The sequence below is a fragment of the Panthera onca genome, chromosome C1 (assembly GCF_046562875.1).
Source record: "Panthera onca isolate mPanOnc1 chromosome C1, mPanOnc1 haplotype 2, whole genome shotgun sequence".
Classification (NCBI taxonomy): Eukaryota; Metazoa; Chordata; class Mammalia; order Carnivora; family Felidae; genus Panthera; species Panthera onca.
In genome coordinates this window covers 214,603,871-214,628,837 of record NC_138346.1, presented here as the reverse complement: position 1 = coordinate 214,628,837, position 24,967 = coordinate 214,603,871, and the positions used below count along the sequence as shown (strand labels likewise).

Here is a 24,967-nt window from a genome sequence, read left to right as displayed (position 1 = left end):
CTCGACGATGAAAAATGCCTTTCCTTCCCGCGTCTTTTCAGTTTGGGAGCAGCTGGGGGTCAGAGGGGGGCCGGCCTCAAACGCCTCTTTGGTGCCCGGTTCATGCAGAATGAAGCTGCGTGGGGCAAGTCCTCCTTTCCTCCTCCTGGGGTTAATTCCCACCGCAGAAGGCGAGCCTACCTGTCCACCCCGGAGGCTTTTGGGGGGGGGGGGGGGGCGGGTCACAGCTTCCTGGCTGCAGCTGGCATCCTACTTTGAGGGTGGGTCGGGAGGCCCGTCTCGGCTTGGGATCAGAACAGAGTCCTTTCCAAGGGGGATGTCGGCTTCTGTCTCCCGATTCCCCTCCCGCAGTTCTTTCAGAAGGGAATTTACAACGTTCAGGGTGGCGGGGTCTGCCTGCCGTCACGGGCCCCCCTAATGGCTGGAGCTCACTGCTCTGATCTTCCCTCAGGACTCTCTGGCCTTGGGAAAGACAGAGGAGGAGGCTCTAAAGCACTTCCGAGTGAAGTTTAACGAAGCCCTCCGGGAGAGCTGGAAGACCAAAGTGAACTGGCTGGCCCACAACGTGTCCAAAGACAATAGGCAGTAGTAGCAAGCTTCTGGAGGCCCCTGGGCCTGGAGGGAGCAGACCGCCGGCCTGGGGAACCAGGCACCCTCAGCCGTCCTCTGGGGCCCCGAGAGCCTGACCCGCACCCCACGGGAAGGAACCTACATGATTGCCTTTTGTTTACACTGGTTATTTATTTATGACTTGAAACGTTTCAGGAACTCGACAGCCATACACGGAAATGCATCCTTCGTGCAGGGGAGGGGCGTCCTCAGCCAGAGCCCCCGGGCTTTGGTGAGAAGACAGAGTCGGGCACCTCAGAGGCCGCACCTCACTAAGGACTGTAACCCCGAGTCTTCCAGCTGGTGAATCGGGACCCGGCGGAGACTGCTCTCCCCTCCGGGAAGCCTGCCTTCCTCCCAGGCTCCCGCCGGGCTGCCCGGGGCTTGGCCCCTGGCAGTTACCTGGTGCCCAGTTCTCCGTTCACCCCCTCCACCTTCGTGCTCTCCACGGGCTGAGCGCGGGGCAGCTCCCAGAGGAAGTCTGGGTACCCTCTAGAATCAGGGATGCTTGCTTTTCACTTTTAAAGTGACTCTTGGGTACGGGAAATCCTCTCCTCTGCTGTAAAGCGGTTTTGTTTGCGGGTAAGGAAAAAAAAAACAAAAAACAAAAAAACACCCCAACTACTTACGGACCCTCTGTGGCTCAGAACAGCCTCCGCCCCGATAAAGTATAATATATGCTGGTCCTCAAGACATTAAAAAGATCTGAGCTTGATTTAGCTCAACCTGTCATGGATCGAGGCAAAAGCAGGTCAGAGTACTTTGCTCTGACCTGCCTCGCAAAGCAGGTTTTAAGGCCGGACCTGATCTCCAGAACTCTCTGCTTTGGGAACCTGCTTTGAGGAATCACGTACCAGAAACCTGAGGTCTTTAGTGGAATCTTTTTCTACTTAGCTCGAAGCAGTTCAGGCTTAGCCTTAGGGGGATCCGAGGAGCTCTAGAAACACCAGGTTCCCGGGCCTCTCCCCAGCCGTCTGAAGACATCTCTGGAGAGGGGACTAGAAATCCGGGCTTCTAGAAGCCCACGGGTGATCTTTATGTGTTAGGAGGCCTCGCGAGGCCGGGCAGAGTCAGGCGCAGCTGCCCTGTGGACAGGTACGGGGGCTTCAAGAAAAAGCCCACCGCCTTCTTTGGTCAGTTAGCAGAAGCCACGCGATGTGGTCCATATGCAGACCACCACCGACCACACTCTCGTTCCCAACTAAGTGTGGAGGTCATCTGGTCCACCTTGCCAGTCTAGAAATAGGAACAGCCGAGTGTACGTCTATATGTTATTTATTGAAACGCGTCTGTGTGCTTCCTGGCATTCTGGTTCCGGTACACAGCCTGGGTGCTTGGCGAGGAGAGTATTTTCTATTTTTGTTTTGTGTGTGTGTGTGTGTGTTTTAGTCTTTTCATGTTTCTGTATGGGGAAGGAGAGTTCAACACAACTGATGGGGGGTGAAGACCACCGCTCTGTGAAGCCTTCACGTGAGCGGTAACAGCCTACGGAAAGAAATAAAAGCTTTTTTATGTTGTGTTCTCAGGTCAAAAACCAAGCCAGAGAATGCAGGGTTAGAACAAAACCAGGACGAGACCTGACGCGCGCTCCTCCTGGAGTTAGAACCAGCACTTTATTGTAGCGGGTACACTTTCTGACCTCATCAATATACACATCTACAAAGTGACACCACGCGGAGGCCGCATTAGCATCTACCATTGTCTACACAGAGCAGCTACAGCGACAGGACGTGAGGGGCGGCCACACACGACGCAGGACGGCCGCAGTGTCCTTGCAACTAGCAGTTATAATCACAGGACAGTATTCAAAATTATTTTCCCCCAGGTTTAGAAATCTAAAATTTTACATGTAAATTAAAAACAAAGTGCTGTCGGGGTTTGAGCTCATGACTTGTCCTCTCCTTTTCCATCCCCCACGGGCCCCAGAAGCAGGGCCCCTCACTCCTGGGGAGCGGAGTTTGTCTCCGGAGCCGTCGGGGGGAAAGCTAGCGCTCAGCCTTCGGGCCAGAGCGCGTCTGTCCTTGGACGTTCTGAGTCCGGACCACTCAGGCCTGTTCTGTCTCCGCACCAAGTGGCCAGACGCTTTGTGCCATCGGCGTGCACACTCCCCGGCAGGGCAACAGACATCTAGTAGGCGTGAACCCAAGGCTGCACACGAGGAGTCCAGCTTCCTGTGCAAGGAGCTGCCGGTCCTCAGAGGAGTGTGTGAAAGAGGCCAGGGACCCCAGCTCCCCACCCCTCTGCGGATCAGAGATGGGTGGAATCCCAAAGGAAAGACCTGGCCATTTCCAGCCTCCGGAGAGGGGTCTCCGATCCGGTCCCTTGCCGCTGAGCAGTGCCGGGAAGTCCATGCCCCTTAACTGCCTGGCCGCCCGCCGAGGGTGTGCACTGAGCGGGACCCGAGTGGGGCAGGCCCGCTCTCCTCCGGGGTGGGGGTGGGGCCGGAGCCCACGGGGTCTCTCCTGTGTTTCAAGCTTCACTTTGCATGCCAGTCCTGGGTCATACTAGCACGGAGGACACGAGGAATCCCAATTTATTTACAAAATATTAAAAAGTCAGTTCATCATCTACATATTAACCCCCATTCTGCCATTTTATACATGCACTAGTTTGGAAAAAATAAAGACTTTAAAAAAAAAAAGGATTACGAGGCGGGAGGGGGCAATTTTAACCCTTTGTCAACGAGTCCAGCGATCGCAGCTTTTCTGGCGGCGCGAGGTGGGGGGGGCCACAGAGCGAGCCGCGGGGAGCTCAGAGCGATCTGGGCGGAGGGCGGGGCGACAGCGAGCACAGGCGGGTGGTCAGCGATGGAGAGGGTCTGCAGACCTACTGGCCGGAATGACTTTGTACACCGTGGACCCTTGGGGCTGGGGCAGCAGAGTCTCCTGAAGCGGAAGGAGGGGCGGCGGGGGCGGCCCAGGGCTCAGTAGCTCAGGGTGGAGTCGTCCCACTCCAGCTGCTGCTGCCGGTTCGCGCTCTGCTGGTCCCCGTGCTCCCCCTCCTCCTCCTCGCTGCTTTCCGACTCGGCGCTGGTGATGTCATCCTCCTCCTCCCCGGCTTCGCTCTCCTCCTCCTCTTCCTCCTCCTCCTCCTCCTCGCTGCTGTGCTGGTCCTCGTACGTCTGACAGAGAGACGGCACGTGAGCCCCTGCGCACGACCCCACTGTCCAGTGCCGCTCACCCTCTGGGAGTCACAGATGAAGGGGACGCCCGACAGGTCACCTCACCCGAGACCAAAGGGGAAACACGGCCCTGGTCACCGCCCACGGGCTGTCACGTGCAGGGAGCGCGTTTCTACCCTCGCTGGGCGGCACGAGCTTGAATGAGGCCTCTCTGTACCTCACTGAGTTGTCATGTGGATCACGTGACATTCAAGCCACAGAAACGTGGCGATGCCACGGCCACGCTGCTTCTCTGGGGTGAGCCCAGCTTTGGCCCCGGCCCGTGGTGGTGTTCGGCTGCAGGGGCCGCCGGTCCGCACCTACCTCCATGGGGTTCACGGTGATGGTCAGAGCAGAGTCATCCCAATCCATCTCGTTCTCCTTCCCGGTGTCCTGGTCCCGCATGGTTCGCTGATGAGCAGCCCGGATCCGGAAGACTCCCAGGATAATCATGAAAACCAAGAAGCTGACACACACCACAATGACAACAGTGGCGGTGCTGGGGACAACTGCGGAGGGAGGAGAGGGAACAGGGCTGTGGTGGTGTGACCCGCCCCAGAGGGCGGTAGTGCCCTCGGCCCTCATCCTCCGCAGACAGACGCACACACGCGCACACACACACTGACGCGGCATCTGACCCGGAAGAACTCGAAGAAACGTGAGGAGTCCAGGCACAGGTCTCAAGCCCAGGGCCGGCCACTTCCTGCCCTGTGGGGCTCCAGTCCCTCCCGGGCAGCACAGAGTAAGAGAGGCAGGCAGGCCGGCCATGGCTGTTCGAACCCGGGGCCGGGCTCTCGACGGGAGGCGGGAGGGTGTCTCCCCGCGCCCCCCCTCCGGGACCTGACCCAGCCGGCCCTGCTTCTTGCCCACAGCCCTACCTGCGAACGGGTGGGGGCTGGCCAGGTTGTGGCCCGAGAGATCGACGAAGGCATGGCGCTCCGGGTGGACGAACTGCGGCTGGGCGGCCATGTGGCTGGCGTGCTCCATGGGGCCGGCCGTGTGAATGACGTTCACCTGCAGGGAGAAACGCAGGCGGCATGAACGGGTCCGACAGGCGGAAACGCGGTTCAGAAGCTAACAGGAGCAGCGCTACGCGGAGGGGTCCCTGGACCAGCCCTGGTGGGCAGATGAGAAAAGAACAGAAAAAAATCGAGGGTCGGCCCTTGGACGCCGTTGTAACTACCTGATATTCGCGCACATCCAAGAAACGTGGCACTGTTCTAATTCCTTTTTACTATATTTCATAAAAGAATCTGTCCACAAAAGAACAGAAAAACCCCCACCACTGTCCCTCACCACAGGCCCATCTCCCTGCTTTCCCCCCAAACCACAGCGCATCAAAGAGCACAAATCCTAGCCATTTATTTCCCTTCAAATCCGCTACCCTTTGGCTCAAACAAAAGACTCATCGATTTCTCAGCACCGTGACTTCAGCGTTCTGCTGCTCTGAGGCCACCGTGCAGACATGCCAATTGCTGAGAATAACTTTGGGCCCATTTCTCCAGACCACAGAAGCCGTGAGGGACGACGGGGCTGCAGTCCGGGCCTGTGGAAGACTTCAGAGCAGGGGGGGCGCCCTGTGACCACGGTGCCCTGAGTCACCACTACCGGGCTCTGCAGACAGCACAGCAACAGCCCCCCCGCCCCGGCCAGCCCTGCGTCTAGACCCCTCCCCCGGGGCCGGCAGTCTGCAAAGACTCTCTGGGTCCCTGGGAATTGCCCTTTGCAAAACTGCCAAATCTCAGCAAACAACCGCGGCCCTACTCATGAGGTATTAACTGCCTCTAGCTCTTGACCACCTCCTTCCAAAGGCCCCTCAGGCCTCCGTGAAAGGGATGCACCGGACGCACCCCGGCCCACCCAAACCGGCGCGGGTCAGACCTGCAGCGGCCCCCAGGCCGGGAAAGGCTGGCGCACCTGGGTTGTGGCCGAGCAGCTACCCAATCACCCACCGCCGGCCCTTCTCAGCGTGGGCCCTGCACGCACCTCCACCTGAAACTCGTTGCTGATGTAGCGGCCATTGAGCTCTGAGCAGACGAGCCTGAACTTCCGGTCAAGCAGGGACCTGGTGTGCCAGTTCCGATAGCGGAGGAGGCGCAGAACCTCCTCGTAGCTGGCCATGGTGTCCACGCCTGAGGGGAGGAGGTGAGAACATTGCCTGGTGGCTGGGGTCAAGGCCAGGGTCAGAGCAGGCTGGGGTCAGGCACAGGGGCAGCTGGACCACACGTGTGCGCACTCCGGCTTTCCGGTTGTGGGGAGAAATGCAAGCGTGTGGGCACATCTGTCCCTCCCCGGGGTGTGTGCCATCGTGTGCCTGACTTCTGACCCCTTGTAAGGACGGGAAGTAAGGCAGTGCCTGACTTCCCTTCCTGCCGGGACAGCGTTGATCCTAGTGAGCCTCTCCTGTCCCGTGGCCTCCAGGACCCTCAGGGCCCGGAGATGACAGGAGGCGGGGCTGAGGCTCGCGCTCACCTGTGAAGACCATGCCCAGGTCGGAGGCGCTCACCGCGATGCCCTTCTGCTGCAGGCGGGCCATGTCTACCTCCAGGCTCTCCTGTGCCGGGTTCAGTTCCTCCCCGTCCACGGTGACCTCGCAGGTATCCAGGTCATGCACGATCTCCTCGGACACGAGCGACTCTTGAACTGCAAGAACAGACCCGCAAATAGCAGAGGCCACGGAGCCCGGGGGGGCTGGTCACGCCGGTGGGCTGCTGGCGCTCCTCAAGCTCACAGAGCCCTTTGAGAAATCGACGACAGAGGCGCAGGAGAGTCCCTTTCAAGAAACGGGGTGCCGGTCCCCAGACAGGCCCAGAACAGGGGGCCCCTCCCACCCAGCAGGAGTAGCAAGTGCCCTGCAATCGGCTCAGATCTTCTCAGCCTCCCCTCAAGGGCATCTCAGATTCGGATGTCACGCCGGAGGAGGAGGAGAGTCCTCTCCAGGTGGGTTTCCAAAGAGCATAATGAGCTCCAGCCCATGGGTCAGATTCCAGAAGCTGACCCAAGAATAGCATTAAAACATCCAAATCTCGGGGCGCCTGGGTGGCGCAGTCGGTTAAGCGTCCGACTTCAGCCAGGTCACGATCTTGCGGTCCGTGAGTTCGAGCCCCGCGTCGGGCTCTGGGCTGATGGCTCGGAGCCTGGAGCCTGTTTCCGATTCTGTGTCTCCCTCTCTCTCTGCCCCTCCCCCGTTCATGCTCTGTCTCTCTCTGTCCCAAAAATAAATAAAAAACGTTGAAAAAAATTAAAAAAAAGAAAAAAAAAAAAGAAAAAAAATAAAAACAAACAAACAAACAAACAAAAAAAAAAAACATCCAAATCTCTCAAAATCCCAGAAAAAGAGAATTCAGTGAGAAAGGAGCAGCAGCGGGGTTTCAGCCGCTCCCCCCCCCCCCCCAATTGGGTTTGAGCCAAGGTGAGGGCGACCATCGCAGGCAGAAGTGCCGTTACCTGTGGGGTCCTCGTCCCCGTCCCCTTCGGGCTCCACTTCTCTCGTGATGGTGCTGATGATCCGAAGCTCAGGGAAAAGGAAAACCCCCTCTGGGCTTTCAAATTCAGAAGCCGCTCGAGCAAAATGGTGGACCCCACTCAGGCTGATCTTGGGCTCCTCTGGCTGCAACACCATCACGTAACCATCCACCGGGGGCACCGAGATGCAGGTAGCTTCATTAAAACACCTGCCGACAAGGGACGGAGAAGGCGAGGGTCAGAGCTTCGAGAAGCGGTTTTGTAAGCTACACGCAATGGCACGTGGAGGTTCCAACAGGCAGGAATCCACAGCCCCTGGGGGGACAGAGGCCGCGGCCGTCTGGGAACGGGCCTCCAACACACCGATAAACACCATTCAAACCCTCTGGTAACCAGCGATGGCTCACCGGTCTTTACAGACGGGAGGCTGGGTTGTCTTAAAAACCTAAACACACACATTTTCTTCTCAAGAGTCACGACCAAAGGCAGATTTATAGTTAAAAATCAGCACATACTTGACTGTGCTGGTGAGTTTGAGTCTCCGGATCCCAGGTGTGGGGAACTGCCGTGAGTTCAGGTAGGCGATGTGCTGCATGGCTTTATCCAGCTCCCCAACATCATCTCCCTCCAAGGTCAACGCCAACTGACTGGGGTTGGTATGGATCTGAAATCATACCAGACAGGGGCGAGAAAAACGGCTCTAATTGCAAGAAGCTGAAACCACAAACACGCTGGCAAAGAGGGCTAGCGGGGGATCGATCTGACTCGGTGACCTGGAGGGGAAAGGCGCACAGAATTGGCAGCGATGAGATCTTCTTCGGGGGTAAATTCTCAAGGAGCAAATGTATCTGTGATGTAAGAGATACAGGGGCCTGGCTGGCTTGGTTGGTGAAACGTGCAACTCTTCACCTTGGGGTCCTGAGTTTGAACCCCACGAATGGGTATAGCGATACTTAAGAAACTTAAATCTTAGGGGCTCCTGGGTGGCTCAGTCGGTTGAGCAGTCTGACTCTTGATTTCAGCTCAGGTCATGATCTCACAGTTACTGAGTTTGAGCCCTGCACTGGGCTCTGCGCTGACAGTGTGGAGCCTGCTTGGGATTCTCTCTCTTTCTCTCTCTCTCTCTGCCCCTCTCCTGTTCATGCATGTGCTAAAATAAATAAACTTTAAATAAATAAATGAACAAGTAAATAAATAAATAAAATCTTAAAAATATATATATCTTTGGTCTCTGTCCCCAGTTTCTGGCACAGAGCCCCCTAAAATCCTGGAAATTTCCTGAGTGACAGAAGTACCCTTTCTCACGCGTAACAAGCCCTTTCCAAGCACACGAGCATCTATGTTATCGAACAGGCTCTGGGTGGCTGAGAGGGTTTCAGGATGGAGCCAGCTGCCACAGGAACCAGCCGCGTGACTACAGGGCTGGCACTTTCAGACCTGACCCTGACCTCTAGCCAATGGCTTAACCAGCTGTGCCTAACATAACAGAAGCTCCGGAAACACCCCTGAAGGACCCGGCGTGGGAGCTTCCAGTGTGGGGAGGGAGGCACTCCTGGAGAGGACGGGGAAGCCCCATTCCCCCCTCCCCTGCCTTCTGCATCAACTCCATCTGGTTGTTCCGGAGCTGTATCCTTTAAAACAAACCAGCAGCGGTTAAGTGAAGTGTTTTCTGGAGTTTTCCGAGTAGTTTAAGCAAATTACTGAAATCGAAGAGGGGGGATTATGGGGACCCCGACTTTGTAGCCAAGTTGGACACAAGCGTGCGTAACCCGAGAGCCTGACACCTCCAACTGGCCTCCGCGGCGGGGGCAGCCTCGCGGGCCTGAACCTCATGCGTGGGGTCTGTGCTAAACTCCAGGCAGTCAGTGTCAGAAGCGAACTGAACCGTGGGACACCTGCAGGTGCCTGGAGAGCTGGGGGACCGGTGGGTGGAACACCCCCACACGTCTGCTGTCAGAGGTGTTGTGAGCAGAAGCAGGTCTGGACCGATCTGGAGGCCTCTGCCTCCAGCTCCAGGTCTGGAGCCTCTGCCAACAGCCTGCACCCTTGTGCTCTAGGAGGCGGCGAGCGCCGCACACGCGCACGCCCGTGTTACCTTCACGCCTCGGCCGTCCTCGGGGGCCTGCAGGTCCAGCCCTTCTTTGCAGGTGTACAGACAGTCAATCACCTTCTTATCTGCGAGTTTCCCAGAACGGACAGTCAGGCCAGCCAGATTACCCCGGAAAAACTGGGTCATGTGCAGGTCGCCACCTTAGGAACACGGGGGGACAAAGCGGGCAGTTACGCGTGCACCCCAGGGCCTCCTGCTTCGCTTCTCAATGCAGTGTTACCGGTGGTGGCGGCTTGATGGAGGGACATGCGGGTTAGTTCGTACCGAATCCTGTTAGCCTTGCCATCTACGTGGAAGCGCAATGGAGAAATTAAGTCGTTTATGATCATGCATATGGCCTGGAGAAAAGAGGTGTTGGGGGGGGGGGTCCCTCACCCGAAGCCCAGAGGCAAGAGGTCCCACGAGTGTCCCCACACAACTGGCCGCTCCCTGGAAAGGGCGGCCTACGCTGCACCCATCAGCCTGGTGCACGGGTGACATTTTCCAGCAATGCCAGCCTTTTGGACCACTGCCTTCTCAATCAGCTGGGTCACGCTCTGGGTTGCCTTTTCTAACAGCACACTTGGGGATACACACAAACTTGGGACTGAGCCCACAAGAATAGGCCTAGAAAGATACAAGGGGTGCTTACTACCCTAGCCTGCACCTAAGAGGCCTCACATGCTATCTGGTTGAGCTCCACGGTGCCTGCCCCCAGGATAACTGGGAACTGATGGTGTTATAAGGAAAAGAGAAACCCAGAAAGCAGTCCTCACCACACTGTGGCCAAGGGCCAAAAAGCATGTGAAAAGAAGCTTACTCTCAGGGCACCTGGGTGGCTCGGTCAGTTAAATGTCTGACTCTTGATTTTGTCTTGGGTCATGGTCTCAAGGTTGGTGCATGGGTTCAAGCCCCATGTCGGGCTCTGCGCTGGCAGCCTGGAGCCTGCGTGGGATTCTCTCTCTCCCCCCTCTCTCTCTGCCCTTCCTCGCTCACGCCTACCTCCCTCCCAAAATGAATGGAGTTAAAAAAAAAAAAAAAAAAGGGGGTGCCTGGGTGGCTCAGTTGGTTGAGCGGCCGACTTCGGCTCAGGTCATGATCTCAGGGTTCGTGAGTTCGAGTCCTGCGTCGGGCTCTGTGCTGACAGCTCAGAGCCTGGAGCCTGTTTCGGATTCTGTGTCTCCCTCTCTCTGACCAACCCCCCCCTCCCCCGCCCTGTTCATGCTCTGTCTCTGTCTCAAAAATAAATAAACGTTAAAAAAAAAAAAAAAAAAGCAGCAGCAGCTTATTCTCACAAAAGGACGGAGACCAATGCCCAGAGCATGTCTCATTCCTGATAAGGACGTCAGACACTGAGCCACCACCAGGGACTGCGATTTCTAAGAAACCTGCGTTTAAAATTTAGTATTGGTCAGGACAGAGTATCTAGAAATGAGCCTCTTCCTGTCTCATGGTTCAGCCACATGGGAACCAGGCGGTGGCCTCCCTGATGTGGCCTATGAGATTTTGGCAGGGAGCTTCATGCGGTGGGATCAGGGTAAAATTTGAGGCGGGCGGGGCGGGGGGGGGGGGTCCCCATCAGTGCAGAGCATTAATGAGTCATTTGCCCTCACTTCAACTGGAGTCAGAATGGGCAGAAAAGGGTAAATCCTGTGAAGCAGTGGTGGGGGGAGGGAGGGGCGCATAATGCAAAGCAGCAGCTCAGAAGGTGTCTGGGACCAAAATGCAACTCGGGCATTTCATGCGAAATGTGGAATGAATTGATGTCTTGTCTTTAAATGAAACACAAGAGTGAACCGTAGGGAAAGATCCAGCAACCTGCAGGGGCCATAGGCACAGGCTCGGTTTCATTGTCACTTTCAAATGCTGGATACTCTGCAGGAAAGCAAGACAAAGACAATAGAAAAGGACCAAGAGGTTAGGCTCTTCACATTGGAATTTGAAAATTAGTCTTGAAAAGCTGCCAAATATAAAACACAAAGGGAAGAATTCCCGCCTTGTCCCTCTCGGGGACATCTTCCCCCCAGAAGCAAGCTCGTACTGGATCACCTTTTCGGAAGTCCCCCGCCCCCTGCTTCTCTTCGTTCCTCCCTTGTCCCATCTTCCACATCCACCTTGCCAGAACACAGACCAAATTCAAAATAAGGTGAACAAAAGCTTGTCCGTCGAACTCGTGATCTCGGGCTGGTGCTACTGGGTGGGGCAGCGACGTGCCAGCCACCAATGATACCAAACCCCAGGCCCACGCACTTTTCTCCCAGAGAGGACATTTGTGCAGACGAACTGGGACAGCACAAGTATGCATCCAAAGCCTGGTGTGTGTACGGTATACACGGGAAAGTGTGTAGTTTCTGAAAGCTCAAAATGAGTTCACTTTGGTCTAGATGTTAACCCCTAAGTAACAGAGATACAAAGGCGTCTTTATCCACTTTTTCTAAATAGGAAGGGAGAGTCAGAGGTTAAGAAACTCACCCAGATTGATAGATAATCGGCAGTGGGTCTGGGGCCTCTAACCACTGACCTTCTCACAGGCCCCAGGCTGGTGTCCTCACAGTAATGCCAGGTCAGGGAGGCACACAACCAGCGACTGAACACAGAATCTCTACTTTCTAGATCACGTTGTGGGAGCACTCCATAACCCACGGCACGTCCCGTGCTACAGCAGCGTGGGGGCACTGGGGGCCGGCCGGGCATGTGTGGCTGCGCTCCCACGATGCCCCCAGTTGCCTCCAGAACACCGTTAGGAATGACATTCCGGGGGTGCCTGGGTGGCTCAGTCAGTTAAGCGTCCAACTTCTGCTCAGCTCATGATCTCAGGGTTCGTGAGTTCAAGCCCCACGTCGGGCTCTGGGCTGACAGTTCAGAGCCTGGAGACTGCTTCGGTTCTGTGTGTCTCTCTCTCTCTCTCTCTGCCCCTCCCCTGCTTGTTCTTGGTCTCTCAAAAATGAATACACGTTGAAAAAAAAAAAGGGAATGACATTTGAGCCAATGGGGGTGAGGCTGCTGCCCACAGCCCGGGCTCTCCACCGTGAATTTGTATGAACCGTGGTTCCTCATCTGCTGAAGGAAGGAAGGAGACCTTCTTCCAGGTTAACGATATTTTACAAACCCTGTGTCTGGTTTGGGAATTCAGGCGTGTTTTTCTGGCCGAGGATCTTGAGAAGCTGAGGTAGAAAGACGCTGTGGCACCAACAGGAACCGGGAGTCAGTGCAGAACATGGGGCTTTATTTTAATTCAACAAGCAAAGCTCTCAGGTTTGCACTTGTATTCTTATTCTTATTTTTAAAACAACTCAAATTACTGTTTAATTTGGGAAGCAGCTCTGGACTGAAACGTTAAGACTTCACAACGAAAAAAATTCCTATTTCCCTGGTAATTTGCTCCTCATTCCTTGGTTTCAAGTTCCACTTTCTCATGGATGAACTGTCCCCGAAATTAAATCCAGGATTCAGCTGAAGAAATTCACTCTAAAATGCTACCTTAATCGTGTTAATTTACAAGGATCGGCAGAAAATTATGAAATTCAAATTCTCTAAAATGAAAGCAATGTTATTGTGGGCATTAGTCTATTTTGTATCTTTCTCACCTACCCCAAGATGAAATGTTTCCATAGGGAGAAAAAAATATTCAAAAGGTCTGTTTAGCAGCGATGGCGACCCAGCCAAGTGTGACGGTTCACATGAGGGCAGACTGAGGGGTCCGTGATCTTGGACAGGAAAAATTATGTGCTTATTATTACTCCACTAACTTGTGAAGTTCAGCTTTTTCTTTGGGCCTAAACGTCGGCTCCAAAACACAGCGGCATTAGCCATCACGGCTATTTTCCCAGCATGCTGTGTTGCTGCAAATACCATAAAGCTCGTCACTATTTCCAAATTACAGCAGTTACTGAGCTTGCTGCTAAAGCTCTCTCCATCTGTCGATAAAGCAGCACAGGTATTACCATTTCAAAAGATTCACCTTTTAGTACTATGATAACTTTCTTCCAATTTAATTGGCTGCCTTTGAAATCCTGTGTATTGTATTTCACAGATTAAGAAGAAATTATCCCGGGAAGGGGTCCACATCAGACCACAGGCCCTAAATGCACCGACTTTATGGTTTCAAATCCAGATGCCATGATTAACCAGGCGGGGTGACCCTGGGCTCTGAGCCTCAGTTCCTTTGGCTATAAAATGGGGATAAAAACTGCTCCTTCCCCACGGACTTACTGTTAAGGAAAGTAATGGACATGTGGCCCACCACTCAGAAAGGACAAATAAACGGTACTGTTGCTTCACTGGTCGTTGTCCTACCCCATCCCACTTCCGAGGACTCCCGTGGAGTCCTTCCAAGCACGGCCCTGTGGAGGGTGCTCCTGCCGGGTTATCCAGCACTAAACATTCTGGAAGAGTCCTCCGGGTCAAAGAACATTCCCAGTTTCGTGCCTGATGGTCCGCTGCGGCCTCTTTGTCTTTGTGAACTTTTCAGTGAACAGATTAATTTACAACAGTCCCTCAATGGCACTCTCCCTCCACGTAATGCTTCCTCCCAGGTTCCCCGGGAAGGTGCCGGCTGCTGCAGTCCTGTAACAAACCGTAAGTGAGCGTCCCAGAGCATGGCATCAGCAGATGCCCAGAACGGCCTGTCCCCAGAACGGCCACACCCAGGAGAAGGAACGGAAAGACGAAGGCAATGAGGGTAAGGGGGTAAGACCCTGAGAGGAGCCTGCTTCCACCACCAAGGCCATGAGGCAGCAGGACTGAATTCCCGATGCCGAGCAGAGGGTGCCAATGGCCATTACCTTGCCAGCAAGCCCCAACCACGAGCTGGGTTTCAATCCTGGATGGATGAAGCGGGTAATCTTCGGTCACAGAGAAGGGCTCGTGAGAAACACCGTCCACATAGAGAGTCACGCTCGGGAGCTCCACGTTGAGGACGTAGTGATGCCACTCCTCATCACAGACCTGTGAGAGGCCAAGGGAAAAACCAGGGCATGAAAGGTCTACCTTCCCTCACATCCAGAGACAATGAAAGCAATGCAACTGGGGACAGAGACCAAGTCACCCATACGGAATAATGGCTTCTGAAAAAGGAAAGGAATTTCTTAAAACTCTAACGATAAAATACATCTCACTCAACCACATCCCACCCAAAAGGGCCAAGGCAACACTATCACCTCTAGAATGTTCCAGACCAGGGGGAGGTGCCCATTCCTCACGTGACAGGGCCCAGTTCTCTTCTGCCAATAGTCTGACACCGGGAGAATCTTGTATGCGCAGGCTGGACAACCCCCCACTGAGCAGGCTTAGCCTGTCAAGATCCACACCTTTTCTGGATCAAAATGAAAATCACCTCCCATCTCAGAATAAGCCATGCCATAACTCATACATTTTCTTTTTCAATTCAAAGGTAATGATCTAAATATAGGTGAGCATACAGCTCAGAGGGAGTGATAACTCAAACTGTGTTCCTTCCGCATCATGAATGAGCACCCCCGACCTCCCCCCCCCCCCCCGCGCCCCCCACTGCCGAGGGAAAGTGCTGTCGGCAGCCTCCAAGGTCCGTTTGGTCTGGCACTCTCTGATCTTTGGCTTCAGAGGAAGAGGCAAGTACTTGAGAACAGAGACAAGCAGAGAAAGAGATGGAGTGGGATAGTGTTTTTGTTTCTTAAAACATTTTTTTAAATGTTTATTCATTTTTGAGAGGAAGTGCGCACGCACGCGCATACACACAAAACACGAATGGGGGAGGGGCAGAGAGAGAGAGGAGCAGAAAAGAACCCGAAACAGGCTCCAGGCTCTGAGCTGTCAGCACAGAGCCTAATGCAGGCTCGAACTCATGAACCGTGAGATCAATGGCCTGAGCCGAAGTTGGGATGCTCAACTGACTGGGTCACCCAGGCTCCCTGTGTTTTTAAAACTGTATTTCTAAATAAGCTTAACCAATTTACACATTCTAAAAAACTGAACCCATTAAAGTTAAACAGACAGGAAACATCACAATAAATGAAGAAATTACCAAAGAATATCCGGTAGAGAAAAGCGGCTGCTCCTGAGTTTATTACAGAAAAAATCCAAACCTCTAACACTCAGCATACTAGGCCTACTGCATATGCACGATATTTTTGTATGTATGTATATATTACATGAAACCTTTTTAAATGAAGGAATTGCATGGCAAATCACTTTTGAGGCTGGTAATATCTTAATTTTAGCTTCTCTATTTAAGACAAGTTCTGTAATAAAAGCTCCTTCAGAAAGCAAATTATATTTCACCTAGCTCTCAAAGTATGGCAGGTTTCTGGGAGATTAGCAGAATAACACCATATTTGAAAGTCCATTTGGACTTTAGTCAAAAGTCCCTGAGAATATTGAGAAGAGTGTAGTAGAATTGGCATAATTTTCTAATTTCCCTGAAAACTGGGTGATCAGGAGAGCAAAGCCCAAAGCTGTCGACAACACCCACAACACTCCTCAGTTCGGTGCCCGTGTGCACCCTGAGATGCACGTAGTGAAGAAAAGCAATGGAGCTTCCGACCCAGAGGATATCATAGAGTGGTGAGGCCATACTTACCGGTTGAGATGCCTTACAACAGTAACAGAAGAGGGAGGCAGAGCCCTAAAACTAGAAAAAGGGTATGCTATCCAACTCTCTTCTTTGAGAATGCAAAAAAAGTAACTGTATATAAAAATGAGGAGGAGGAAAACGGATCACAGTTCAATCCCATATGAACTTTTCAAGAGAAAGAAAGCAAATGGACGGAATACTATCCCTTCAGACCCTGAAAGCATTACCTGAAAGATATTCCTGCAACAGACATGAAAACGATCATGTATTATCTCAGAACACTCCAATGATGTCAGGAAAGTGACACAAAACACAAAAGCACATAGATCAGGACCAGAGCAACTCAGACAAGAGCTGACAAATCAGGAATGACTTGGGTAAAAAGTGACAGGTAGAGAATACAGATAAAGAATACGAAGGTCCCCAGAAAAGAAAGAGCAAAGCAATGACGGGACAGGGCTAAGAACTATAACACCAAAAACTTGCCTGAAGTACCAAACTGCTTTAAACTATATACTAACAGGGGCGCCTGGGTGGCTCAGTCGGTTAAGCGGCCGACTTCGGCTCAGGTCATGATCTCGCGGTCTGTGAGTTCGAGCCCCGCGTCAGGCTCTGTGCTGACAGCTCAGAGCCTGGAGCCTGTTTCAGATTCTGTGTCTCCCTCTCTCTCTGACCCTCCCCCGTTCATGCTTTGTCTCTCTCTGTCTCAAAATAAATAAACGTTAAAAAAAAATTAAAAAAAAAAAAAAAAAAAAAAAAAAAACAACTATATACTAACAAAGGGCATACCACATATCTGGGAAAACAGACCCAACAATCAAGACGTGCATAAAATTAATTAGCTTTAAAAAAGAAAAAAGACACATCCTTTGGTCACCCAAACAAAAGAACCAAGTATCTTATAAGGGAAAGAAGATCAGATTGCCATCAGACTTCAGTAGCAATATCTTATGTCTGAAAACAATGGACAGAGAAATTTTCTGTTCTTGTAAAACTTTTTTTTTTAAATGTTTATTTTTGAGAGAGAGAGAGAGAGAGAGAGAGAGAGAGAGAAAGGGCAAGCAGGGGAGAGTCAGAGAGACAGAGGGAGACACAGAATCTGAAGCAGGATCAAGCCTCTGGGCTGTCAGCAGAGTATGATGTGGGGCTCAAACCCACGGATCGCGGGATCATGACCTGAGCCAAAGTCGAAAGCTTAACCGAATGAGCCACCCAGGTACCCCTGTTCTTATAAATCTTAAATATGAGCCAGAGATTTCACATCCAGCCAAACTGACTTCCACTATAAAAGCCACAAATTATTAAACAAACATGAAAGAACTGAGGTTGTTCCCATGAATCTCTCCTCAGGACACATTCCCTACAACGCAGATGACAGAGACAGAGTGCCACAGAACTTAAACATACCAGGAACATCCAAACCCAAGTCCAATAAAGCCTTTAGACCACACTACCAATTTACAGGCTCTAAAGAAGACAGTGGCATGTATGTTAGATGGACTACAACAATGCAATCAGCCAAATCTAAACTATGGGAAACTCTGGGACAAAAAGCCTGATTTCTGTCATCAAATAAATTTTAGGAGAGAAGAGAAAAATCTACAGATTATAAAACTCAAAAGGTATAGCAACCAATCACAGTCCCTTATTTAGATCCTGATTCAAATACAGGCTGTAAACATAAAAATACAGGGGTACCCGGGTGGCTCAGTCCATTAAGTGTCTGACTCTTGACTTCGGCTCAGGAGGACACCAGAGAATCCCTCTCTGTAGAGATTAAAAAAACTAAAATCTAGTTAGGCCAAAATCAATAACGTTATAACTGAGATGTAATCTCGAATGGATGCTGTGACAGTGAGGATGGATGAAGCAGAGCAGTGAATCAGTGATATAGACGATAAAATTACAAACAATAATGAAGCTGAAAAAAAGAAGGATACAAAGTCCAAAGATCACAATACAAGACTTAGAGAACTCAGCAACTCAAAGAGGAATAACATTCATAACCTAGGAGTCACAGAAGATGAAGGGAGAGAAAAAGGGGCAGATGGTTTATGTGAGCAAATTATAGCTGAAAACTTCCCTAATCTGGGGAAGGACACAGACATCCAGAAGCACAGAGAACTCCCATTAAATTCAACAAAAGCCAGCCATCACCAAGGCATATCATAGTCAGATTCACAAAATACACAGACAAGGAAAGAACCATAAAAGCAGCAAGGGGAAAAAAGTCCTTAACCTACAAGGGAAGACAAATAAGGCTGGCAGCCAATTTGTCCACAGAAACTTGGCAGACCAGAAAGGAGTGGCAGAGTATATTCAACACGCTGAATGGAAAAAATATTCAGCCAAGAATTCTTTATCCAGCAAGGCTGTCACTCAGAAAAGAAGGAAAGATAAAGAGCTTCTCAAACAAAAAATAAATAAAGGAGTTTGTGACCACTAAGCCAGCCCTGCAAGAAACTTTTAAGAAAAATAAAGAGCTTCCCAGACCAAAAATAAATAAATAAATAAAGGAGTTTGTGACCACTATACCAGCCCTGCAAGAAATTTTAAGGGGGACTCTTTGGAGAAAAAAACAAAACAAAAAAGACCAAAAGCAACAAAGACTAGAAAGGACCAGAGAACATCACCAGAAACACCAATCTACAGGCAACACAATGGTGCTAAATTCGTATCTTTCAATAATCACTCTGAATGTAAATGGACTAAATGCCCCAATCAAAAGACACAGGGTATCAGAATGAATAAAAACACAAGATCCATCTATATGCCGCCTATAAGAGACTCATTTTAGACCTAAAGACATCTGCAAATTGAAAATGAGGGGATGGAGAGGTACCTGGGTGGCTCAGTTGGTTAAGCGTCCAACTTTGGCTTAGGTCATGATCTCAGTTTGTGAGTTCGAGCCCCGCATTGGGCTCTCTGCTGTCAGCACAGAGCCTACTTCAGATCCTCTGTCCCCCCTCTCTCTGCCCCTCCCTGCTTGTTCTCTCTCTCTCAAAATAAATAAACTTAAAAAAAAATTATGAAAGTGAGGGGATGGAGAACCATCTATCATGCTAATGGATGTCAAAAGAAACCCGGAATAGCCATACTTATATCAGACAAATTAAACTTTATTTTATTTATTGAGAAAAAACTTTTAAATGTTTATTTTTAAGAGAGAGAGAGAGAGGGACAGCCTGCGCGAGTTGGGGAGAGGCAGGGAGAGAGGGAGACACAGAATCTGAAGCAGGCTCTACGCTCTGAGCTGTCAGCGGGGCTTGAACACATGGACTGTGAGATCACGACCTGAGTTGAAGCCGGACACTTAACCGACTGAGCCACCCGAGCGCCCCCAGACAAATTAAACTTTAAAACAAAAACTGTAACGAGAGAAGGGCATTATATCATAATTAAGGGGCCTATCCACAAACAAGACCTAACAACTGTAAATATTTATAACCTCAACTTGAGAACACCCAAATATATAAATCAATAACAAACATAAAGAACCACATTGATAACAATACAGTAACAGTAGGGAACTTTAATACCCCACTTACAGCAGCAGACAGATCACCTAAGCAGAAAATCAAGGAAACAACAACTTTGGGGTTTTTTTGTTTTTTTTTTTTTAATTTTTTTTTAATGTTTATTCGTTTTTTGAAAGACAGAGAGAGACAGAGTACAGCAGGGGTGGGGCGGAGAGAGAGGGGGAGCACAGAATCAGAAGCAGGCTCCAGGCTCTGAGCTGTCAGCACAGAGCCCGACACGGGGCTCGAACCCACCAACCGTGAGATCATGACCTGAGCCGAAGTCGGACGCTCAACTGACTGAGCCACCCAGGTGCCCCAAGAAAACAACAACTTTGAATGACACACTGGACCAGATGGACTTAACCGATATTTTCAGAACATTTCATCCTAAAGCAGCAGAATGCGCATTCTTCTCGAGTGCACATGGAACATTCTCCAGAACAGATCACATACTGGGTCACAAATCAATCCTCAACAAGTACAAAAAGATCGAGATCATACCATGCATATTTTCAGACCACAATGCTATGAGCCTTGAAATCAACCACAAGAAAACATTTGGAAAGACCACAAATACTTGGAGGTTAAAGAACATCCTACTTAAAAATGAATGGGTTAACCAGGAAACTAAAGAACTTAAAAAGTATATGGAAGCCAATGAAAATGAAAATACAACAGTCTAAAACCTCTGGGATGCAGCAAAGGCAGTCCTAAGAGGGAAGTATGTTGCAATTCAGGTCTTTCTAAAGAAGGAAGAAATGTCTCAAATACACAGCCTAAACTTACACCTAAAGGAGCTGGAAAAAGAAGAGCAAATAAAGCCCAAAACCAGCAGAAGAAGGGAAATAATAAAGATCAGAGCAGAAATCAATGATATCAAGGGGCGCCTGGGTGTCCCAGTCAGTTAAGTGTCCACCTTCGGCTCAGTTCATGATCTCGCGGTTTGTGAGTTCAAGCCCCACGTCGGGCTCTGTGTTAACGGCTCAGAGCCTGGAGCCCTGCTTCTGATTCTGTGTCTCCCTCTCTCTCCCCCTCCCCAACTCAAATTCTGTTTGCCTCTTTCCCTCAAAAAAAAAAAAAAAAAAAAAAAAAAAAAAGTGACATCGAAAAACAAAACAAAACAAAACAAAACAGGAGAACAGAGCAACAAAACCAGGAGCTGGTTCTTTGAGAGAATTAACAAAATCAATAAATCCCTGGCAAGATTTGTAAAAAAGAAAAAGGACCCAAATAAATAAAATCACAAATGAAAGAGGAGACATCACAACCGACACCACAGAAATACAAACAATAATAAGAGAATATTATGAGTAATTATATGTCAACAAACTGGGCAACTGAGAAGAAATGGATAAATTCCTAGAAACATATAAACTACCAAAACCGAAATGCGAAGAAATAAAAATTTTGAACAGACCCATAACCAGTAAGAGAATTGAATCATTAATCAAAAATCTCTCAATGAACAAGAGTCCAGGGCTGGATGGCTTCCCAGGGAAATTCAAACATTTAAAGAAGAGTTAATACCTATTCTTTTGAAACTGTTCCAAAAAGGTAGAAATGGAAGAAAAACTTCCAAACTCATTCTAGGAGGCCAGTATTACATTGATTCCAAAACCAAAGACCCCACTAAAAAGGAGAATTATCAAACCAATTTCCCTCATGGATGCAAAAATTCTCAACAAGATACTAGCAAATTGAATCCAACAAAACATCAAAAGGATTATCCACCAAGATCAAGGGGGATTTATTCCTGGGCTGCAGGGGTGGTTCAACATCCCCAAATAAATCAACGTGATACACACATTAATGAAAGAAAGGATAAGAACCACATGGTCCTCTCAATAGATGCAGAAAATGCATTTGACAAAATACAGCATCCTTTCTGGATAAAAACCCTCAAGGAAGTAGGGATAGAAGTAACATACCTCAATATCATAAAGGCCATACACAAAAGACCCACAGCTAATATCCTCCTCAATGGGGAAAAACTGAGAACTTTCCTCCTAAGGTCAGGAACAGGACAGGGATGGCCGCTGTCACCACTGTTGTTCAACACGATACTGGAAGTCCTGGCCTCAGCAATCAGACAACACAAAGAAATAAAAGGCATCCCAACTGGCAAGGAAGAAGTCAAACTTTCATTCTTCACAGACAACATGATACTCTACGTAGAAAACCCGAAAGATACCCCCACCCCTGCAAAAAAACCCGGTAGAACCGATGCATGAATTCGGCAAAGTCGCAGGATATAAAATCAACATACAGAAATCTGTTGCATTTCTATACACCAATAAATGAAGCAGCAGAAAGAGAAATCAAGGAATCAAGCCCATTTACAACTGCACAAAAAACCATAAGATAGTTAGGAATAAACCTAACCAAAGAGATAAAAGATCTGTACTCTAAAAACTGTAGAAGGCTGGGGTGCCTGGGTGGCTCAGTCGGTTAAATGTCCGACTTCGGCACGGGTCATGATCTCATGGTTTGTGAGTTTGAGCCCCGCATCGGGCTCTGTGTTGACAGGTCAGAGACTGGAGCCTTCTTCGGATTCTGTGTGTGTGTGTGTGTGTGTGTGTGTGTGTCTCTAAAAAATAAATAGATAGATAAAAGATTCTCTCTCTCCCTCTGCCCCTCTCCCCTGCTCACGCTCCCTCTCTAAAAGAAAAAAGCAAAAAACAACTACAGAATGCTTATGAAACAAACTGGCGAAGATACAAAGAAATGGGAAAACAATCCATGCTCATGGATTAGAAGAACAAATGTTCTTAAGATGTCTATACTACCCAAAGCAATCTATACATTCGGTACAATCCCTATCAAAATAACACCAGCATTCTTCACAGAGCTAGAACAAACAATCCTAAAATTTGTATGGAACCAGAAAAGACCCTGAATAGCCCAAGTAATGTTGAAAAAGAAAACCGCGACTGGAGGCATCACAATTCCAGACTTTAAACTACATTACAAAACTGTAATTAAGAGAGTATGGTACTGGCACAAAAACAGACTAGACAACCCAGACATGGATCCACAAATGTATGGCCAACTAATTTTCAATAAAGCAGGAGAGAATATCCAATGGAATAAAGACAGTCTCTTCAGCAAATGGTGTTGGGAAAACTGGACAGCGACATGCAGAAGAATGAACCTGGACCACTTCCTTACACCAGACACAAAAATAAACTCAAAATGGATCAAAGACCTAAATGTAAGATAGGAAACCATCAAAATCCTAGAGGAGTAAACATTAAAAAAAAAAAAAAAAAAAAAAGCTAAAAAAATTTGGGAGGAGGGCTGGGTGGCTCAGTGGGTTAAGCGTCTAACTCTTGGTTTCGCCTCAGGTCACGATCTCTAGATTCAGGAGATTGAGCCCCATGTCAGGCTCTGTGCTGCTGGAACAGAGTCTGCTTGGGGTTCTCTTTCTCTCTTTCTCTCTCTCTCTCTCTCTCTCCCCCCCCCTTCTGCCCCTCTCCCACCCACCTGTTTTCTCTCTCTGTCTCAAAATAAATAAACACTTTTTTTAAAGTTTCAAAAGAAACAGGCAGCAACCTCTTTGACCTTGGCCACAGCAACTTCTTACTAGACATGTCTCTAGAAGCAAGGGAAACAAAAGCAAAAATGAACTACTGGGACCTCATCAAGATAAAAAGCTGCACAATGAAGGAAACAACAAACCTGAGACAACCTACAGAATGAGGGAAGATCTTTGCAAATGACGTATCAGATAAAGGGCTACTATCTAAAATCTATAAAGAACTTATCAAACTCAACACCCAAAAAACAAATAATCCATTGAAGAAATGGGCAGAAAACATGAAAAGACACTTTTCCAAAGAAGACACCCAAATAGTTAATACACACATGAAAAGATGCTCAACATCACTCATCACCAGGGAAATACAAATCAAAACCATACTGAGATACCACCTCACACCTGTAAGAATGGCTAAAATTAACAACTCAGGAAAGATGTTGACGAGGATGTGGAGAAAAGAGAACACTTTTGCACTGTTGGTGGGAATGCAAACTGGGGCCGCCACTCTGGAAAACAGTATGGAGGTTCCCCAAAAAATTAAAAATAGAATTACCCTACGACCCAGCAATTGCCACTACTGGGTATTTATCCAAAGGGTACAAAAACACTGATTCAAAGGTACACATGCATCTCAATGTTTATAGCAGCACTATCAAAAATAGGCAAATTATGGAGAGAGCCCAAATGTCCATCAACCGATGAATGGATGAAGAAAGGTGGTTTATATACACAATGGAATATCACTCAGCAATCAAAAAGAAAGAAGTCAGAGAAAGTCAGTTATGTGAAAGAAGTCAGAGAAAGACAAGTATCATAGGATTTCACTTGTATTTGGAATTTAAAGAACAGGACAGATGAACATAGGGGAAAGGAAGGAAAAATAAGATAAAAACAGAGAGGGAGTCAAACCATAAGTGACTTAAATACAGAGAACAAACTGAGGGTTGCTGGAGGGGAGGAGGGTGGGGCGATGGGCATTAAGGAGGGCACTTGTCGGGATGAGCGGAGGAGGGTGGGGCGATGGGCATTAAGGAGGGCACTTGTCGGGATGAGCGGAGGAGGGTGGGGCGATGGGCATTAAGGAGGGCACTTGTCGGGATGAGCGGAGGAGGGTGGGGCGATGGGCATTAAGGAGGGCACTTGTCGGGATGAGCGGAGGAGGGTGGGGCGATGGGCATTAAGGAGGGCACTTGTTGGGATGAGCGCTGGTGTTCTATGTAAGTGATGGATCTCTAAATCCTACTCCTGAAACCATTATTACATTGTATGTTAACTAATGTGAATTAAAAAAAAAAAAAAGATTCTCTCCCTCTCCCTCCGCCCCTTGTGCACACGCTCTCTTGCTTTCTAATATAAAAAAAGAAAAGAAACGATCTGCTGTGATTTTAAAGGAAAGGTTTCCTCAGTTTACAGCGCCCCCTTGTTTCCTGAAATGCACCAATTGTTTTTCACGTGATACTTGCTAAATTTTATCACAGAAACTATTGGGAAAGCAGCTTTGCAAAAGATACGCTATCATCAAAAGGGATGTAAGGTGACCTAATGGTGACACTGTAAACTCCCTCAAGCTAATAGTTTGTGTGGTTTCTGAAAGATGTCAAGATTGCTGGCTCTCTGACAGTCTAAGATATCCCACGGCACCCCTAAATCTGCTGAAGCAACCCGGGGGCTCCTTGGCACAATTTGGGAGGCAAGGCTTTAAATAATGAATAAACAAATACAAGGGTCTCAATCCCAATGTTTAATCAAATGCTGCAAATTTCAATAAACTACAACACAGTATTTTGAATTTAAAGCATATAATTTCTTTATATTAATACTGGATGTGTCAAATATAAACGTATAAAATGAAAAATGTAGGCTTCCAGAGGAAAGGAGTTCAAAGGATTTATTTGCTATCCTATAACCCACAAGTAATATAGTAAGGTTGTTTTTAAACGTCATCAGAAGAAACTAAATGTGTACATTAAGACTATAGGTACTCGGGGCGCCTGGGTGGCTCAATCGGTTAAGCGTCCGACTTCAGCTCAGGTCA

The 24,967-nt window shown here is 49.2% G+C and overlaps 2 protein-coding genes across 10 annotated transcripts in view; one reads left to right on the top strand and one right to left on the bottom strand.

Moving 5' to 3' along the window:
• Positions 1-1,324, top strand: part of PIK3CD (phosphatidylinositol-4,5-bisphosphate 3-kinase catalytic subunit delta) — a 54,992-nt gene extending 53,668 nt beyond the window's left edge. For all 6 annotated transcript variants that reach the window (XM_078452459.2, XM_078452454.2, XM_078452455.2 and 3 more), the window contains one exon: positions 452-1,324. In XM_078452459.2, the coding sequence (XP_078308585.1) occupies positions 452-589 (138 nt within the window). In that variant the 3' untranslated portion in view covers positions 590-1,324. The remainder of the gene's footprint in view (positions 1-451) is intronic.
• An 879-nt stretch (positions 1,325-2,203) lies between these two features.
• The window catches only part of CLSTN1 (calsyntenin 1), an 89,653-nt gene continuing 66,889 nt past the window's right edge, over positions 2,204-24,967 (bottom strand). For 2 of the 4 annotated variants that reach the window (XM_078452461.2, XM_078452462.2), the window contains 10 exons: positions 14,108-14,270; positions 11,142-11,198; positions 9,330-9,484; positions 7,750-7,898; positions 7,217-7,443; positions 6,242-6,412; positions 5,756-5,901; positions 4,648-4,783; positions 4,094-4,278; positions 2,204-3,730 (listed from right to left, as the gene is read on the bottom strand). In XM_078452461.2, coding sequence (XP_078308587.1) covers positions 3,533-3,730; positions 4,094-4,278; positions 4,648-4,783; positions 5,756-5,901; positions 6,242-6,412; positions 7,217-7,443; positions 7,750-7,898; positions 9,330-9,484; positions 11,142-11,198; positions 14,108-14,270 — 1,587 coding nt within the window. In that variant the 3' untranslated portion in view covers positions 2,204-3,532. The remainder of the gene's footprint in view (positions 3,731-4,093; positions 4,279-4,647; positions 4,784-5,755; positions 5,902-6,241; positions 6,413-7,216; positions 7,444-7,749; positions 7,899-9,329; positions 9,485-11,141; positions 11,199-14,107; positions 14,271-24,967) is intronic. The other 2 variants (XM_078452463.2, XM_078452464.2) reach the window with 1 other exon arrangement.